Source organism: Mus caroli, unplaced genomic scaffold, assembly GCF_978045245.1.
Source record: "Mus caroli unplaced genomic scaffold, Mus_caroli_1 scaffold_7, whole genome shotgun sequence".
Lineage (NCBI taxonomy): Eukaryota > Metazoa > Chordata > Mammalia > Rodentia > Muridae > Mus > Mus caroli.
This window is the reverse complement of record NW_028227262.1, coordinates 4576083-4596936: the sequence shown is the minus strand read 5'-3', so window position 1 is coordinate 4596936 and position 20854 is coordinate 4576083. Positions and strand designations below refer to the sequence as shown.

The 20854-nt window shown below is 46.8% G+C and overlaps 1 protein-coding gene across 3 annotated transcripts in view; it reads right to left on the bottom strand.

Annotated features, from left to right (window-relative positions):
• Bcat1 (branched chain amino acid transaminase 1) overlaps positions 1-20854 on the bottom strand; it is an 80729-nt gene that overhangs the window by 9053 nt on the left and 50822 nt on the right. For all 3 annotated transcript variants that reach the window (XM_021164869.2, XM_021164868.3, XM_085839782.1), the window contains exons 6-9: positions 14553-14716; positions 10902-11044; positions 5545-5630; positions 2439-2579 (exon numbers count right to left, since the gene is read on the bottom strand). In XM_021164869.2, the coding sequence (XP_021020528.1) occupies positions 2439-2579; positions 5545-5630; positions 10902-11044; positions 14553-14716 (534 nt within the window). The remainder of the gene's footprint in view (positions 1-2438; positions 2580-5544; positions 5631-10901; positions 11045-14552; positions 14717-20854) is intronic.

Sequence of the window (20854 nt, the reverse complement as noted above, 5' to 3'; positions counted from 1 at the left end):
GTAAGAGCACTGACTGCTCTTCCGATGGTCTTGAGTTCAAATCCCAGCAACCACATGGTGGCTCACAACCATCTGTAATGAGATCTGACCCACCTCTTTTGGTGCTGTCTGAAGACAGCTACAGTGTACTTATTTGTAACAATAAATAAATCTTTGGGGCAGAGTGAGCGGGGTTGACTAGAGCGAGCAGAGGTCCTAAAAGTCAATTTCCAACAGCCAGATGAAGGTTCACAATCTGTACAGTGTGTGCACATATACATTAAATAAAATAAATAAATCTTTGAAAAAAAAAAAAGGAATTCAGACTAGAAGGGGTCCCCGAAACAGTAGACTAACTCAACCCAGGAGTCTAAGAATTCACAGCATGGATAATTGCCCCCTACTGAACACGCTGGCAAGGAACCAGACCTCAAAGATATTTCTCAACAAACAAAAGCAAGTCATTTCAAAGAGATGAATTAAAGCAAGGCTCTTCTTTTACATAAGGAGTTTCTGAACCTACATCTGGGGCAAGGCCCACCTCCATGGGCCACAACTCCCATGGGAAGGCAGGGTTAAATTCCTAGCTGAAAGAGATCCCATGCCCTTGGCTTATATCTGAGCCATGCCTGTTCATGCCTTGCTGGCGGGCTGGCTTTTGATGCTTTGATAGTTAGTAGATAGCTCATATTCTCAAACACTCTTCTTATTATGCCTTTTAGTATAATACGATAATTAGGAACCCTTTGGGCTCTGAATGCCTCCCTGGAGCATTTAGGAGAAGCATTAAAGGTAAGTTAACCTCTGTAAACTTATTTCTAGAGTGGAGGAACAATTGGATTTTAGTTACTAAAATGGACAAATAACATACCTAGACATTATCATAAAATACTCAGACTGGGCCCTTGCAATCCTTTCTTCCTCTCTTTGCTTCTCTCTATCCCTCCCTGGTATGCATGCCTCCCCCTCCCTCTTCCCCATCTCTCTGCCTTATCAACATAAAAACCAGGTAGTTTCCCCACTGAGAAATATCTGCATGTCAAACTACATCACCAGCCAGCCCTGAAAAGCACATTCTAAAGTGTGAAGCAAAACATAATAACAAATAATAATAATAATTAATAGTAATGATAATGGATAGTAATAATGATCGGAGCAGTCAGCTGAGATTGTAAGGTTCGATTCATGCATCAGGGGACTTTGTATCTAACAAGTCATCAGAGGTCGTTAGTCTTGTAGGAACAACACCTACGCGGTTACAGGCTGCCTGCATGGCCACAGCATAGCAGCTGCACATTTATGGAAACCCTGGAAAGCAATTCCTATATCCTTACACTATAAAGACAGAGGCTGACAGATGTGCACGAGGAAAAGCCCTGGAACTGTCAAAATAATACACACAGGACACAAGCAAAAGTGAATTAATGGGGCTGGAGAGAGGGCTCAGTGGTTAAGGGCACTGGCTGCTCCTTCAGAGGACCCAGGTTTGATTCCCAGCACCCGCATGGTTGTCTGTAACTGCAGTGTTAGGGCCTCCACAGACACTGCACACACATGGTGCACAGAAAGACGTGCAGACAAAATACCCACACACGTGAAATAAAAGCAAATAAATCTGTTCTTTAAAAAAAAAAAATCAGACAAATGTAGCAAGAAGATAATAGGACATCAGAGGACATCATTTGAAATGTGCAGGGGCTGGAGAGATGGCAGTGGTTAAGAGCACTGACTAATCTTCCAGAGGTCCTGAGTTCAAATCCCACAAACCACATGGTGGCTCACAACCATCTGTAATGAGATGTGATGCCCTCTTCTGGTGTGTCTGAAGACAGTAGCAGTGTACTCACATACATAAAATAAATTATTAAATATTAAAAAAAAAGGAAAGTGTTGAAATGTCTGTGCAGTGTTCTACTGAACCCTCACAACAGCAATGGCATCTGATGAACTTTCACCTCGCACACATTCTGTGGCCGCTCCACTCCTAATTCCTAATGCAGCAGGCTGGCAGAACCAGGTGACAACGGAAGTCTCCGTTCTGACCAAGTTAGGCTCACACATTTTCCAAGGTCAGGGCTGACTTGATCTCATGATTGAGTTCTCATGAAACCACCAGGAAGGTGGAAATGTGTGAGCCAACCCAGGCCCATGCTCTCGAATTTCCCTCACGTTATGACTTCATTCAATTACAGGTAAATGTTTACATCTTTAAAATTCCATTCACTCATTTACTCGCTTATTGTGTGTGTATGTGTATGTGTGTGCGTGTGTGTAGGTTGGGGGGGGTTGGTGCAGACAAGTGCAGGAGAGGAGGTCAGAGGTAAACTTTGCAAGTCACTTTCTTTCCTTCCACTATGTGGGTTCTCAGCCTGGATGATAAATGTCTCCATCACTGGGCCGTCTCACCAGCCCTGGGCAAAGGGCTAGGAATGATGAGCACATAAAACTCTTTCTCTTACCTGGCCCTGGTACAGAATATCAGAGACTGGGCAGACAACGCAGGCTGTCCCGGAGCCGAACATCTCCTTCACTCTGTTACCCTCAAGGGCGGTGGCCAGGTCATCCATGGTGAGGTGTCTCTCACATACCTTAAACTCACCCTGTTTGGAATGTTAGAAAGAAGAGGAGGAGGAGGAGGAGGAGGAGGAGGAGGAGGAAAGGGAGGGGAGGAGAGGGGAGGAGGAGGAAGGGGAGTGGAGGAAAGGGAGGGGAGGAGAGGGGAGGAGGAGGAAGGGGAGAGGAGGAGGGGGAGGAGGAAGGGGAGAGAGAGGAGGAGGGGGAAGAGGAAGGGGAGAGGAGGAGAGGGAGAAGGAGGAAGAAGGGGAGAGGAGGAGGGAGTGGAGGTAGTGGTGGAAGAATAAAGAGAAAAAGAAAAAAAAAGAAAGTCACTGTGTGTCTTTGGATCTGGCTGAACTTGGATGTTGTCGTGATGGTGTCGTAATGGTCCGCTGCAGGGAGCAGGAAAGGGCCCCACTGTGCGATTACCTTAACAAGTTGAGTGGGAAAGGGCACACTGTGTGTTTGCCCAACATTCTGAGCAACCCACTTCCAAATCACAGCTTTCAAAGGAACTTGTCTAGATATTCATCATGGAGTCATGACACACAGTCATGACTTTAGGACGTGCACATTGTCATGGATCTCACAAGCAGCTGACTCTAAGAACCGCTTCATGCACTTAGCACATTTTCTGTATCTTCCATGATAGAGGAGAACAAGCGACCGCATCAGACGTTGGTATGATAATGGCCGTTTGACTTTGTACCCACCATGGGCCGAGGTCTCTAATGCTGAAGACATCCTCTTGACGTTACAGGTGAGGATGCTTGGGCTCCAGATGGGGAGGGGCTTTCCCAGGGCCAAACAATCCTCATCTGATTGCCTTCAAAAGTAGTAAAAAATCATAACTTGAGCTCCAAGAGCTGAAGTCGTCGCTCTTTGTTAGGAGCCAGTGTTTTGACTTTGTATGAGCAACTACAGTGAGAGCCGTTGTGATTTTGTTCAAAATTAAATAAATTACTAAACAAGTAAGTTTCAGCAAATCAGCAAACCTTACTGAGAGCTGCTGAGGTCTGCGTTCTGGAGAGAAGCAACAGAAAAATAACCCTCTTGCACATCAACAGAGCAGGGCTCGCGTACGGATTAGCTCCCTGCTCGGCAAGCCGTGACCCCAGTGCCTCTTGGCATTTTCAACAAAGCTTTAAAGTAAGCTGCAGTTAAGGAGTCGAGGAAATGTTTCTAGAAAAACCTAGCTTCCAGGCTCAAGAGCCGGAGGTGTGAAACTGGCTTGTACTGGCCTGGTCGGCCAACCTTCTGTGCTCGGTTGATTCACTCTCTTAATAAAACAGAAATTACTGAACGTCAGGAAGCTATCTTTCCAACTGCAAACATATGTGGGACAGGGCAAGCTGTTGAAATTAAACCAGCAGCTTGCAAAGGCCGTGCCCACTGTGCACCAGCCAACAGGCGGCACTGGGGTTTTGTCCACTCTGGACTTGGTAGGGTTATTTAGCTCACAGCCTCTGTTTGCAGTCTTCTCCAGAGAAACTGTGGTCCACTCCAAAATTATGTGTGTGTCCCAACATTTGTGTACGAGGACTGTCTGACCACAGTGTCCTGAAAACCTTTTCATGGTCTATGGGGACTTTTGGAACACATGAATCATTAGTGCCAGCCAAGAACCCCTGCCAGCCAGCCAGTCTACTCCACATCAGTCTTACAAACGCTATGTCACTTCAAATAACAAACACCCTAAAACTCCGGCCTTGGTCCCATGGATGTGAACATCCACAGAAAACAACTTTATATTTTCTTTGAGTGTGTTTAATTTTAAAATAAACATGTGTGGAAATCTGAGACAATGGGAACGGGGTAGTGGAGGAAGAAAAAAAAATCAGGACCAAATTAACATTACATTGATATTAATATATCAATAAAAATCTGTAGCTCCTATAATACTGGAATACATTACAGGATAGGATATGTCATCAACACAATGTAGAATGGCTTACAGTTTAGACTGGGTGGAAACATCCAGTCTGACCAGGCTGGCTTAGAAGGCACCCTGCACACGGACTGGGGCTAGTATTGAAGCCCTCCTCAGTAAGACATCTTGTCCAGCTGGTTCCCTGCTAAAAAAGGTCTGCCAACACAGACCTTCTCAGGAGATCTTTGCTCGAGGTGAGATTTAAAGATTAGATAACACAGGTGGGAACTATGGGGTAGGTTATCATTGCAAAGCAAAGCTCATTTGGATTGTGTGTGAATGTGTGTGTGTGTGTGTCTGTATGAGTGTGTATGTGTGTGCATGTGTGTGTATGTCTGTCCGTGTGTGTGTGTTTATGTCTGTGTGTGTATGTGTGTGCACGTCTGTGTGTGTGTGTATGACTGTGTGTATGTCTGTGTGTGTGTGTATGTCTGTGAATGTTTGTGTGTGTATATATACATCTGTGTGTCTATATGTACATCTGTGTATGTGTATGTCTGTATGAGTGTGTATGTGTGTGCATGTGTGTGTATGTCTGTGTCTGTCTGTGTGTATGTCTGTGTGTGTGTATGTGTGTGTGTGACTATGTATGTCTCTGTGTATATATATATATGTCTGTGTGTCTGTATGTACATCTGTGTGTGTGTATGTCTGTGTGTGTGTATGTGTGTATGTCTGTGTGTGTGTGTATGTGTGTGTGTGTGACTGTGTGTATGTCTCTGTGTATGTCTGTGTGTCTGTATGTACATCTGTGTGTGTGTATGTCTGTGTGTATGTCTGTGTATGTGTGTATGTCTGTGTGTGTGTGTATGTGTGTGTGTGACTGTGTGTATGTCTCTGTGTATGTATATATATATATGTCTGTGTGTCTGTATGTACATCTGTGTGTGTGTGTATGTCTGGGTGTATGTCTGTGTATGTGTGTATGTCTGTGTGTGTGTGTATGTGTGTGTGTGACTGTGTGTATGTCTCTGTGTATGTCTGTGTGTCTGTATGTACATCTGTGTGTGTGTATGTCTGTGTGTGTGTGTGTGTGTGTGTGTGTCTGTTGGGCTCATGGAAGTTGTTCAGGCACTCACCCACTGTTGTGCCAGCTCCAGGATGCTCTGCCTGGTCACTCCCGGGAGAATGATGCCATCTAGTGGGGGCGTTGCCAGCTCCTCTTCTGTCAATTAGAAACAGGGATGATTGCAAGATTTCCATCATTAGACAACATACCGCAGCAGTGACAATTCTTAAAGCCACTTTAATATGAGAACAGAAGAGACAGCTCAGAGGATGCCAACAGCTGCTGCTACTCAGACCAGAGCTCTGTTCTTGTACCCACATAAGGAAGCTCACAACCCCCTGACTCAGCCCCGAGGCATTTGGTCCTCCCTTCTGGACTCCATGGTCCCTGCATTCGTGTGCACATTCCTACACACACACACACACACACACACACACACACACAGTTAAGAATACAACAAATTTTCTTAAATAAGCAGAAACATATGACAGTGGGTAAGGGCACTGGCTCCTGAGTCTGACCACCTGAATTCAACGCTCTGGAATCCCACAGCAGCAGAGAACACCAACCAGGCACTCACAACTGTCTATAACTCTAATTCCAAGCATTCTAGCGCCCTCTACTGGCTGCCAAGGGTATCTGTAGAGAGCATAAACACATGCTGAAGACAACACATACACAACTAAAAAATTATAAATAAATAATTTAAAAGTGAACTCTGTTCTCAGTACTGAGAATTAAGAAATACTCTTCAAGATGAGCAGTCATGTCAAAACTATTCCCAAAGTAGATAAAAATTAATTGGCACCTATAACAACATGCATAAAATCTTGCTCTGCCTGAGCCAGAGAGATGACTGGAGGCAAGCAAGAGCTTTTTAGGGACCTGAGTTCAGATCCCAGCACCCACATAAGAGCTGGATGGGATGGCTCACACTGGTGCTACAGAAACAAGGAGACACTGCCTGGCCAACTAGTTTAGCCAAACCAGTAGCCCTGGGCTCAGTGAAAGAAAGGCCTTGTGTCTCAGCACATAAGGTGGAAAGAAGCAAGAGAAGACCCTACCTCAGTCCTCTGGCCTCTACAGCAGTGCACCCCCACAGGAGCACACACAAGAGCAGACACCCTCCCTTTCTCAATCCTCTGACCTCCACAGCAGGAGGAGGTCACAACACACACACTCACACACACACACACACAAAGTTCTTCCTCCTGGTGCTGCCTGCACACTGCCTTCAGAAGCCCACATCATCTGTGCTGCATGAATGGGGGCGATCCGGAGTTTCCCACAGAGATCTGAAGGCAGTGGGCTCAGGGGAAGCTTCGTGTCTTCAAAAGAAGAAAAGAGAAAATGTGAGTACAGTCTCAAGAGATGAACTGCCACTCTGACTACACCGGAGACCCCCAAGTGAACGTTCCACCGTCAAAGCCGGGCACAGCGCTCCAGCTGTAAGCTCTGGGTAACCCTCCCCCTTTAAAGTCACTTTGGTGGACTCAGGGAATAGATCAGTAGATAGATTGCTTTCAGAGTATGTGTGAAGCCCTGGGTTTGATCCCCTCACCACATGAATTGGATATGGGTGACTTACAGATGCAATCCCAGCACTAGGGAGTTGAAGGCAGAATTGGGAATTCAAGGTCATCCTTAGGTCAGATTTGAGACTAGACTGGGCTGCTCTATCTTAAAAAAGTCATCCTTGGTAGTCAACCCCCCCCCCTTCCTTCCCACTACTGGCATCTAGCAATGTAGACCAATAAGCCTTAAATATCACCTTACAAAGATGCTGAACCTTATAGCAGACAACCTGTCTATGACCTACCCCCTGCTTGCAGAGGACGTCACAAATACACTTAGAGAAACACCAGATAGAATCAATAGAGGAACTGCCCTGCTATTGCAGGGCTCACACTGCCCTGTTGCTTTGGGGCTCCCCCAGAGCCTTGAATATAGATAGGAACTTTAGAACTAACCCAGACCAATCCTTATTTTACCAGAGAAACAAATGTGTGTTTGCCCAGACCTGTGAGAGAAGGCTCGGATCCCACAGCAGTTCAGGCCTGGAACTACAGCTCTCTGTCTCAGGACAGGATGGAGCTAGGATCTCTCCTGCTCTCTGATGGTTTCCATCTTTGTATGCCCCAGTTTCTGCATGATGTCTGGCCTAGGGAGTTATATGGGGTTTTGTTTTGTTTTCATGTACATGGGTGTTTCACCTACCTGTATGTATGTGTGGTACATGCAGGTAGTGCCCTTGGACAGAAGAGGGCCCCAGATCTGTAAGTGCTGGGAACTGAACCTGAATCCTTTGGAAGGGCAGCTACTGCTCCTAACAATCATGGAGCCATCTCCCCAGCCTCCATAATAAGTATTTTTTAATTTTAAAATATGAATGAATGAATTCTCTTTGCTGGGCTGCAGCAGGGACCATTTATTTTCTGAAAATCACTTTTTAGAAAGAAGAGATTGGTACTGGCGATGTTCCCAAGGGTACTTGTCATTTGTAAAGTGTTTATGGTCTTAAAATAAATGTGTTTGGGATAACTCGTTAGCTAGACAGAGAAATGCATGGGTGTGTGCATGTGCGTGCATGTGTGTGTGTGTGCAGTTTTCACACAGAGAGAGACCTTTCTTACAGTTAGTGTAGATCTCCGACAACACCGAGTTAAACCCAAACAGCAGTGTTCACACACGCAAAGGCTGTTCTGTGGAATGAATTTAGCCTCCTACTGTAACCACCAGCCTGAGGTCAAGAAACAGAACATCTGTCCCCTGGTTCTCAGACAGAGCAGACGACATGGGACATCTGTCCCCTGGTTCCCAGACAGAGCCGGCTACATGATAGCATTTGGGTGAGAAGTATTCATTTTCCTCTGCAACCACAACACACTCCCAGGAGCCAGAGCGAGTTCCAGAACACCCAGGAGGAAACAGAGCCCCACAGACATGGCTTGTGACTCAGCAAATGTTGCAGTTGGTTGCTGTCCTGCATTCTGTGGGCTGCTATGTTCATCCATCTTCATCCTCCAACGAGGAGAATCGCAGGAGGTTTCTGTTACATGGTGTTAGATTATCAGTGAGACAGAGAAGAGGGGTAAAGAGGCAGGAACCGTTTGTTTTTTAATTGTGTGTGTGTGTGTGTGAGAGAGAGAGAGAGAGAGAGAGAGAGAGAGAGAGAGAGAGAGAGAGACTTTATGTCCAAGTACGAAAGTGCCTGTGGATCTCCCGGAGCTGCAGTTACAGGCAGCTGTGAGCCGTGAGCTGCCAGGTATAGGTGCTAGGAACTGAAGTTTTCATCCTGACCCATCCTCTCCAACCCCCCTTTGCCTGCTAAACACCCCAACTGAAGAAACACATCGAAACTAAAACTGGCTTGGGCAAAAGTTATAAAATCTAACTCTTAGTAAGGCTTCATATATTTTGTAAGAGGCAAAAAACAAGCCCACTTATCCCCACTGCGGCCTGCCATGTAAGCGTGTTCCATGACTTGTGTCTGGATAAGGGACAATTATTTGAGCAGGACAGTGTCTGGTTAACTTGTATGACTATGACGTAGATAGTGGCTAAGTCCTTGACACCTCCCATAAATAATGACTTTGCCTTTTCTGAATGATGTCCCTATTTGTATCTGTGGTGCTGGTAGGTGGGGACCAGGACAGGAGTGGCTAGAGAGGAAGACGTCTCCTGAACACAGAAGTCAGCACTGGCCATCTTCTCTCTACCATCACTTCCGATGTATGTTTATGTGAAGTTCTAGTTTGAAATCCCCCAAATTCCAGCATAAATTTGGTTCTCTTACATTTCCAAGTACAGCAGAAGTTGAAGAAGGTGCCTGGTGCATCTGGCAGAATCGCATGCCCAGGGCCAGAGGACACCAAGCAGAAGTGCCCAGAGTGAGTTCAGGGCAGGCTGTTCACTCTCCCTCAGATGGAGTATAAGGCAGGCCTGTACTCAGATCAGCATGCAGGGCTGCATGCAGCCTTGGCTGAATCACCTCTTCCCACCTCGATAGCAAAATGAAGCCAGTGTGGAGGCTTTAATGGTCACTGAAGCCAAGACTGGGAACTTGTACATGGAAGTACTATCTTACCGTGTGCGTGCGTGCTTGCGTGCGTGCGTGCGTGCGTGCGTGCGTGCGTGCGTGCGTGCATGCGTGCGTGAGAGAGAGAGAGAGCATATGTACATGTGTATGAGCATTTGTTCATTCAAGCATGTGTGCACATGTACAAGGGAGTGTGTGCACACACATGTGTGTGTGCATACACGCAGAACCAGAGGACAACATTGAGTGCCTTCCTCTAGCGCTCTCCATGTTATTTTTGAGTTAGCCTTTCTCACTGAACCTGCAGCTCACCCTGTCTGGGAGGCCGATGGGTGAGTGAGCTCCCAGGGTTTGCCTGTCTCCACTTCCTAATGCTGGTGTTAGAAACGTGAACAGCCAGCCACACCCCTGACTTGCACATTCTCAGTGTCTGTAATTACCATGAAATAAACAATCTACAATCATAAGCAGGTCTAAAACGTGCTCCTAAGTTCTGCACACCTATCGAAATGCTAACGGTCGACACAGGTCTGCTCTGTTCCCTGCTTTATGGCATTTCACTCAGTGCTACATAAACTGTCAACACTTCCCCTGAACTCTTATCAAAGCAGGCACTGAGCAGCCAGGATGCTAAAGATAGTCACATATAGTGGCACATGTTTATAATTATAGCATCCCAACCTCATTCCAGAGGAAGATTTCTGTAAGCTACCAAGTGGTACCCTGTCTTAAAAAAAAAAAAAAAAAAACCACTCAAGCCAGGTATGATACAATCCCATATATTCTTGCCATATAGAATGAAGGATCTAATGTTTCAAAGTCAGCCCTTGTGGTATAATGACTTCAAGGTTATCCTGGGCTATACACACACACACACACACACACACACACACACACACGCCGGGCGTGGTGGCGCACGCCTTTAATCCCAGCACTCGGGAGGCAGAGTCATTTCTGAGTTCGAGGCCAGCCTGGTCTACAAAGTGAGTTCCAGGACAGCCAGGACTATACAGAGAAACTCTGCCTCGAAAAAAAAAAAAAACAAAAAACCAAAACAAACAAACAAAAAAAAACAAAACACACATACACACACACACACACACACACACACACACACGGAGTCCAGAAGAGGGCACTGGATCCCCTGAAATTAGAGTCACAGTTGTGAGCCACAGTGTGGTTGCTCAGAACAGAACTCAGGTCCTCTGCAAGTGCAGCCAGTACTTTTACATGCTGAGCCATATGTACAGTTTGAAATCATTCTCAAGCTTTTCAAGCCAAACAGCAGAAACAAGAATAAAAACCAACCCTGATGCGGTCTCCACAGCAGCCACTATAGTCCCCCGCCCCCTGCAGTCTTGACATCGAGTCACCAGAAGAGCAATTACCTCCATCTTCGTTTACCCAGTAGAGGAAAAGATTCATTGTGCCTACTTCAGTTATCTGGTTGTCCTTGCCGTACAGCCACAGGACCTGCTGACAGCCATTCTCCATGGCCTCACACTGAGCCAGAAGGGAGGCTCCATAATTGCTAGGGAGAGAGAGAGAGGGAGTTAGTTTAAGACTTGAAGGTGGCCAAGATGGCTCACTTCCATCAAGGGCCTGACCTTACATCTTCAGATCCCACAGGGTGGCAATAGTTAACCCACTTCCATGATTTATCCTCTGATCTCCATACATGCACTGTGGACACACCAACGGGGGGAGAGGGGGGACCAATTGTTCCAGACACTGGGACAGGAGGCACATGTCTACCTGAGTCTTTCTCTTTCTCTGCCAACCCAAGATTACTATAATCCACTTATAAATTTGGAAAATTAGTGGTCTTATAACTTGGTTAAGGAATACTTGACATTGTCTTGGCTGGGAAAACCATAGGCTATACTCTGGGTTGAGGCTCCAACAAACTGACTGATCTCCTCCAAAAACTTTCCTTAAAAAACACTTCTTCCCTGGGCCGGAAAAGGGCTCAGTGAAGGAGCTTGCTGCCAAGCCTAGTGACCTGGGCTTGATCCCAGGACCCACGCAGTGGGAGGAGAGAACTGAGTCCCATGAGGGGGTCTTCTGACCCACCATGCATGCCCTGGCACATCACATCAACACACGACACACAAATGACTTAAGTACCTGTAGGACAGACAAACATGGATGTTAAAAGATAAATGCTGCCCTGGCAGAGAGAGGAGGGGAAACAGGATTTGAGAACTAACCTGGAACTCAGGCTGGGTATGAGCCAAGTGGTCAACTACTCAGGCTAACACATCTCCACTCACTCTCAGAATGCCACGAGGTATGAGCCTAGTGATCAACTAACTACTCAGACTAACACATCTCCACCCACTCTCAGCATACCACGAGGTATGAGCCTAGTGATCAACTAACTACTCAGGCTAATACATCTCCACCCACTCTCAGCATGCTTGGCTTCTAATCGTTGGGAAAGGCAAAGCCTCACTGAGAGTTAAGAGAAGTCTGCCAACCTCGGGCTTATTTACTTAAATACTCTACATTGTTTTCTTTGTGTTTTCTCTCTCTCTCTCTCTCTCTCTCTCTCTCTCTCTCTCTCTCTCTCTCTCTCTCTCTCTCTAGCTGTTTAGTGGCTTCAAATGGGAGTCCAAAGTGACCTGGTTTTCCTATTCCCCAAGCATGGAGACCACGCCCACACATGACTGGAGACCACGCCCACACATGAAATGGTCAGCCCATGCAGTCACGCTTTTAGCTTCTGAGCAGGATTTGGGAACCTTAAAGCCATTGCAGAATATTCTCTCCCTCAGTGATGTCCACACCCTCAGGCTCAGAACCTGTGACTGTGTAAAGTCACTTATGTCAAGGCACCCTGCAGGTGGTATTAATGTCTCCAAGTAACCTTGATGTCACCATGATAGCCCAGGGACAACTTGGACTGAGGGAGACCACATTTCCCCACAGGAAGGTTTGGGAGCAACTTGCAATGGGAAAGAGTGACCAACTTTGAAACTGATACAGGTGCCATAAAACCTGGTTGTTGACATGGGCAGAGAAGGGGACAAGAAGTGACAGACTATAAGCCGGGCGTGGTGGCGCACGCCTTTAATCCCAGCACTCGGGAGGCAAGGGCAGGCGGATTTCTGACTTCGAGGCCAGCCTGGTCTACAAAGTGAGTTCCAGGACAGCCAAGGCTATACAGAGAAACCCTGTCTCGAAAAACCAAAAAAAAAAAAAAAAAAAAAAAAGAAGTGACAGACTATACAAATAACAGAGGGGCTGGAGGGCTGAAGAGGGCCACTTCAATATTCTCTCCCATGAGGAGACACACTCCACATTGGGAGTCCAAGCATATATATTAACAGCTTCACACATGCACGCTGCTCAGAGTTTGTTCTGGGTTAACCTCCCTGCCATCTCCCTGGTCTACACCATTCACACTTCACAGGGTTTAAGTCCAAACATTAGAGAATGCAGTCAGAGATGGCAAGAAACAATAACAAGAGAGGTGCAGAAGCTGGAGAGACATCTCCGTGCTTAAGAGCACTCGATTCTCTTGCAAAGGAGCCCAGTTCAGTTCCTAGCACTCACACGGCAGCTCCTGACTACCTAAAAGTACTCTTCTGGCTTCCAAGGGTACCAGGCAAGAGCATGGTTCACAGACTCGCACGCAAGCAAAGCACTTGCTTTGAAGGCTGGTTTGTGTTAGCTCCACCCCTCCCTGTGAAGCTTGCTGGATGCAGACAAGGTGTGAGGTGAGATAATATTAACTTGGTTTTCTACTGTCTTCTTAGATCACGGGCTCTGTGAATAAGGCATGCCTAAAGCTCACTCAGTCCCTGCCTTGCTCACTGGCAACATGAACAGTAACACAAATATGCACTCTCGGGGTGTGTGTGTGTGTGTGTGTGTGTGTGTGTGTGTGGTGTATGTCATGTGTATGTGCCTATAAAGGCCAGGAAAGAGTCTCAGATCCCAGGGAGCAGGAGTTACAGGTTGTTACCAGCCTGCTGACACAGGGGCAGAGAGCTTAACTCAGGATCTCTAGAAGAGCAGCAAGTGCTGGTGACTGCTAAGCCGGGAGGCTAGAATTAATTCTGTAGCAGATACTGCTCAGGTGAGACGCAACAGTGTTGCATACACAAAGACAGAGGAAGCTGACCTGAGGCGCCCAAGCTACACTTTTCTAGAGAAGCCGGTCATCTATAAATGCTCTGTGAGGGGTGGGGAGCACATGGGGCTTGTGGGATACCTTTTGCATCTTGCTGCCATCAGCCTTCATATCAGAGGCCTATCCCTGGGCAATGACTTTCCTAAACCTCTCAGAACATCACTGAAAGTCACTTTCCAGGAGCATCTCTGTATGTCACCAGTTGATTCAGACCAGGGAAAAGTGTGGGGTACTTGCTCCTTCTATTGTATCCACCGAGGGACATTCTGAATCCAGAGCCAAGTCAACCCTGAAACTGGCCAGCACATCTCAAACGCTCTTTTGTTTCCTGCCAGCTACAGATGGCCCGTGAGGCTGGCCAGGCAGAGCCAAAGCAGGGCTTTCCTCTGCCCCTTCACAGCAGGTGAGCCTGCCATCTGTGGCTAAGCAGACAGTGAAATAGTCACCTTTCCAGACAGGGTTCCCTGGAGCCAAGTGAAAGCATCACCCCCAGGGCCAGTCTCTAGCTGGAAAGGACACTGGCTCAAGTCACTGCTCCACGCCCATGCCACACTGCTGCCTTAGAGGGGCCACAAGCAACACCTCCAATAACTAACATGTTTACAAAGCTAAATCTTTTTTTTTTTTTTTTTTTTTTTTTTTTTGGTTTTTCGAGACAGGGTTTCTCTGTGTAGCCCTGGCTGTCCTGGCGCTCACTCTGTAGACCAGGCTGGCCTCGAACTCAGAAATCTGCCTGTCTCTGCCTCCCAAGTGCTGGGATTAAAGGCTTGCGCCACCATGCCCGGCTACAAAGCTAAATCTTAAACCACAGACAGCTACTCGCTTGTAAACTCTACCGAGCACACGGCCATTGAAAGCACACAACTGTCACTCTACAGGAAGGACACACGGACCAACTTACCCGCCCATCTTGCAGTCTCCAGTCCCACCTTTCCAGGCTCTGATGTACTTTGGATTGGCCCACAGAGACACCGGAGTAAAAGATCCACTCGAAAAATAAGGTCCCACGGGGCTCAGGATCACAAAGAGTAGGGCTTTGGAAGGCTTCTTGACGCCAAGAGATGGCTGTAATAGAGAGACCATGCCTCTGTAAACAACAGTGAGACATCCTTCTTAAGAGTCTAAAATAGACCTGTGTCCACATCCCAGAAGGTCACCCAAACAAAGCTTAGTGACGCAAAGCCTTTTAAAGAATATACTGAGAATGGGTATTTAAATTTGGGTGTGGGGGATAAAAGGATGAGACACAGAGGCCTCAGTGGATAAATGCTTGTTTGCTGCCACACCTGAAAAGTTGAGTCTGATCCCCGAGCCTCACGTGGTGGAAAGAAGAGAGCCAACCACCACAAGCTCACCTTGTAAAACCAAAACTGGGAAGGCTGGAGTGTAGTGGGATAGCATTTGCCTAGGATGTGCAAGGCCCTGGGTTCAATCCCTAGCACCATTTAAAAAAACAAAAAAACAAAAAACAAAGAAACTGACTTGCTTATGTCGACTCCTGGAAAGCAAGCTGACCAGTGGTGGTCACAGACAGCTTCCTGAAAATTCTAAGCTACTTCCCAGACTGATGGTATTTCCGTCACAGCATTTACCCAGAAAATAACTATGTGACTCCTTGGCCTGGTTCCTGCCAGTTGGATCCTACCTGACCAGAAGTCAGTGCTGCTACTTAGAGCAGACATTCCTAAGCTGCACAGTGGCATCCGGGCTCCTGAGTACCAGAACCCTGAAATCTGTCTTCCCAGAGAAAGAGACGGAGACCAGAGGGGAAGGAAGCATCCTCCACTCTCAGCTCACTCTGTAGCACTGAGAAACCGAAAAAAAGAAGACCTGGGCTTGTATTAAAACTCCCCAAATAAAACTTTATGGAAGTGTTTATTTGTTAAAGTCCAGTACCAGAGAGCAGAACAGACATGACAGTTACTATTCACAAGGGACAGTGTCCTCACTGGTTGGCTGTCGACAGCAGCTCACACATTCATACTCACATATACACACTCACTCAGATACATACACACACCACATACACCCACCCACATACATACGTACACTCACACACATACATTGGCACTCACACACATTCACACACATACACATACAACACATACATACACACACTGTCTGTGGGTAAGGATATCACCTGAAAGCCCCCCACCTCCCTCTATCAGGAGGACCAAGCAGGGCTCTGAGCCCCTAGAATAAACTGATGGTAAACTACATGACTGAGTCAGAGAGACCAGTCTGAGAGCAGTGGGGCTAGTTTGAATATGGTTGGTTGGTTGGTTTTTGTTTTGAGACAGTCTCTCTACATAACCCTGGCTGTCGTGGAACTCACTCTATAGCCCAGGCTGGCCTCCAACACAGAGATCCCCCTGTCTCTGCCTCCCAGATGCTGAGATTAAAGGTGTTTGTTCTTTAATAGGAACGTATTTTCTCGCCCTGCAGGATGAAGAGCTTGAGAACTCTACTGTCTTCTCATCTGGGAGGGAGACTGTGCGCAGATCCACACCTGGTTTGTCCCAGCTCTGGGGGAACCATCTTATCTCTGAGAGTTTCTTCAAGGGTGAGACTGTGTGGGCAAGGAGTCAGACGGGAGATAACTGAGGAAGTCTACCTCTTTGAGGCCTTGAAGCTGCAGTTAGGATGTTTCTACTGTGTCAGAAGCAAAGGCAGCCAGGGAAAGGAGGCGCACTTTCCTAGTTGCCACACACAAACACCAGTGAGGGTGTGAGGGCTCAAAGAACCCCCAGCTCCCCGTCAAACACTCCCATTGTAGCTCTCAGTCTCTCTTCCCTTTGGGGCTTTTCTAGAAGCTGGGAGGAAGACATACCCTAAAAAGGGAGACCCAATCCACACTAACCCAGGGGGAAAGGAGTCACTTTATCCAATAAATATGCCACCTGCCTTATAAATAACCAAAAAACATCTTTTAAAAATAGCACAACTTGTCAGGAAAAGGAAAAGGGGTTAATGGGAGGAGATTGGTCCAAATATGTTATAAACGTGTATGAAATGTCAGGAGACCCCTTAGGTATAATTAGCATAGACTACTGCAATGTAAAGTTTCAAAATCCACAACCCAGAACTCAGTGGGCCGCTCCTCATTATGGTCCATACTGCTCCAGGCTCTCTTTGAAATGCATATTCTGCTTTGCTAGATAAACTGCCTCTGAAGTCTTTCTTTGGAGAAGAACCCGGAGGAATTTCACTGGTGGCAGCACCTCACATCTAGAGGGTCTCACCTGGCTGCCTTTTGTTCGGTTAAGGATGTGATTTCCTGCCTGCCATCTGTCATTCCTCCCCTGCCATTGTGAGCTGACCCTCTGTAGCCATCAACCCAAATAAACCCCTCCCTCTGCCAGCTGCCTTGTTCACGGTTTGATCACAACAGGAGACTAACCAACTCAAATGATAAGGAATCCAGAGAGACCACTCAGATATGATATGCTAGCTGTTATCTGAAGGCCACATCTAGCTTCTAAATTTCTGAATGAATTGTCTGTCTTATGTACAACCTAATAGTACTATGTCCCCTACCTCATGAATGCTGGTGCACACACACCAAGTATTTTATACAATTGCATTATACAAAAAAAAAAAAAAAGGTAACAGTAGCTACAAATTAATAATTTTTTTCTCTGTGCTAAATTTCACCTCATTTGGGCTGGGACGTTAGGATCTGTGAGGGTACACAGTACAGAAGCAAAGGTGAATTCCTTTGTGTGCGTGTGCTTTCCTGACCTTGGTAAGTTAGTTTGCATTTAGTCCACTAGGGGGCAGCAGCGAGCACAGATGGAAAGACGCAGAATTCGACACAGCCATCAAATCTCCCGCTGACAAAGCATCTTGATGAGTCGCTTCATTCATATCCATATCCTTAGCAACAGCTAAGTTATACAATAAATAGCATTTGTTAATGCTGGCCAAGGCTGTGCATAGGAATGTATTTTCTAAAATTTAATCCAGCTCCACTCACGACTGCAAACCTGAAGTTCCTCTGTGGACCATCGATGGCGTAGGAACCTTCCATAGCTTACATCCATTGTCTCTCCATGAAAAGAATTCATTGAGAGGGCTGGAGCACCGGCTCAGCTCTTCTTGCAGAGAACCCAGGTTCAGTTTCCAGCAACCACATGGAATCTCAGTAACTCCAATTCCAGGGATCTGATGCCCCCTTCTGGCCTCAAATGGGCACAGCACCCATGTGCACAGATAGTAAAATAAAAATCAAATCTTCAAAGAACTCACGGACGTTCCTTGGAGAGCAAGTGGGGAGAAAGTCTCCATGCCGCTTCAATACTGAGTCAAAATTCAGTCTAGGCTTCAAGAAAGATTTGGTGACAGGCATTGTCCCACTACCACACACACACACACACACACACTCAGGATCCCTGACTTAGCCCCTTGCTCCAATCCCCTGTTCTACCCTGAAAAGCAATTTAGATATCCTGTGCTCCTATTAAGTGAATTTTATTATGTAATGCCAACCGAATGACAGACAAGGATAATAAAGGTGTGCTTCTTATTAACTAGAAGAAAAGCCACATAACTAAGTAGGGAATAAGGATGTCAGCGGCCGGTGGACACTGCAAATGGCCTGTGCCAAGTCTGTTTGTCTCAGGAACATTTCAGCGTGGTGGGTTTGTTTTAGCTTTGGGAGATGGGGCTAAGCAATAACTAGACCCATTAGTCCTCTGCACAGACAAATGGCCCTTGGGTGTGGTGAGAAACAAAGGCCGCTTCTTTCTGGGTCACCCAGAAATCCCTTCACAGAAGGGGGGATGTCACGAGTTATTTGAAGGGTGGCAGAAAGGAGTCAGTGAACTGAGAAATTCCATTAGTCTACAGTGTGGCCTCAGAGGCAGGGAGCAGGGCAGCCCGCAAGTGGGAGGACAGTTCCGACCGAAGCCAACAAAGCAAATAATAAGGTGGCTGGGTCCAGAGGAAGACCAGCTCGCTTGCTTTCAGAGACTTCTGTTTTAAAAGCTTTCAGAGTTAAATGAGAAAATGGAACCATGTCTCATGCCTATCATCTCAGCACTTGGGAGGCTAAGGCAGGAGGATTGGGGGTCAAGGCCAGTTTAGCTGCATAAGATTTTGGGGCTGAATAAGTCTAGACGAGGAGGAGGAGAAGGAAGGAGAGGAAGAAGAGGAAGAGGAGGAGGAAGAAGAGGAGGAGAAGCAGCAGCAACAACTTAGAGCTGGAGAGATGCCTAGGTGGGCTATGAGTGCCTTCTGCTTCTAAAGGACCCAAGAACAGTTCCAGCACCCAAGTGAGATATGCCTTACAGAAGCAGTAATTCCAGTTCCCAGGGATTCAAAACCCTCTCCTGACATCCCCAGTCATAAGGCAGGCATGTGCTGCACACATGTACACACAGACAAAGCACTCACACACATATAATAATAATAATAATAGACATAATCAATACAGTAAGTACCCAAGACCTTCCCTGAATGCACTTGCCGCTGCCTGAGCTCCATCCCCGATCATCATGACTTGTCACTCAATTCTCCTCCCTCTCCACCTTCCAGGTCCTCTCCTGCCCTCCCCACCTCTATTACCAACTGGATTATGTCCTCTGAAGTCCACGTTGAAGCCCTGACTCCTGCATTAATGACTTTTCTCACTGCTATAAGGAAGAAATAGCATAGGGAATGTGGGTGTCTGGTCTCTGGGTCCACAGTCAGAGAGCAGGGAGAGGGATGGGCACTGATGCTCAACACCATTTCCCTTTTGTTCAGTCAGGGACCCAAGCCCGTGAGTCAGTACCACGACATTCAGGACAGGTCTTCTCTACTCAGTTAAACCTCTCTGCTAACACCCTCATAGACTCACTCAGAGGAATGGCTGCTAGGGGATCGCAAATCCAGTCAGGCAGAGAGTAAGATCACAGCTCTGGTATGACTGTCCAAAGCCACAGGGGCTTTTAGGTTGGTGCATCATGGGAGGTCACAAGAGTAAAGCCTTCCTGCCAGACTTGGGTCCTTATAGAGAGAAAAATCCACAGAAACTCTCCCTTATGGGCAGACAAGGGCCAGGGAGGACCACCTGGAAGGAAGGTACCACCAGAAGCCAGCCACAATCAGGCATGGATGCCCAGGCTCCAAAACACTGCAGTTTGAGCTGCTCAGTCTGTGAGAGAAAGGCTCACAGATCTCAACTCTTGGTCTCCAGATGGTAGAGATGTCTGGAAAGGAGATGGAACCTTTAGAAGATGCAACTCGTGCTAGAGGAGCCAAGTCAGACTAGGCAGCAGGGCTGTGGGCTTTGAGGGTTTATAATCTGACCCCAGTTCCCTCTCTCCCTTGTGCCAATGGAAATGTGATCTACCAACTTTCTGCCCAATGCCACACCCTCCCTACGTGATGAGCCCCATCCTTCAGGACCTCACATAAGCTAAAGTAACCTCTTTCTTCCCCAAGATGCTTTTGCTCACGGTATTTAATCATAGCAACTGAAAAATAATGAACTCACTGTGGCACTGTGACAAAGCAGCCGGTCACACTAAGACTCATCCCGGCGGCATCCAACATTGGAGCCCATCTTACACATCCTTTAGATGTCACTTCAGGAGCAAGTGCCCCAGCCTGCGTGAGGTGCTGTGGTATGTGGTTCTCCAGCACCCTCTTGTCAAAGGCGGACTAATAGACATCTTCAATCTACTCATTTCTTTCTGTTTTGATAACCAGTGTCTCTCCATAAAGCAGGACCATTTTTATCATGCGTGTTTTGTCTACATGTATGTAAGTGTACTGTGTGTGTGCCTGGTCCCTGCAGAGGCCAGAAGAGGGCTTTAGATCCCCTGTAACTGGAGTGACAGATGGTTGTGAGCCACCGTGTGAGTGCTAGAAACTGAATTCAGGTCTCTGCAAGAGCAGCCAGTATTCTTAGCCAGTAGCCATCTCTCCAACACCATTATTCCTGATTTTTATCAAATATTTGTAGAAAAACAACCAAACCTTAGTAAGACATTCCTTGTAGAAAATGGGTATAGAGATGGGCACGGAAGCAAGCAACTGTAATCTCAAACACTTGAGAGTCTGAGGCAGAAGAATTGCCGTTTGGTCAAGTTCAGCCTGGGCTACAAAGTGAGTTCAGGCCCATCTGGGATACAGGAGACCTTGTCCCACACAAATAACATCAAAGCCACTACATCTGAAGGTCAGCCAGCTCAGGGTTCCATTGCTGACCTCCCACAG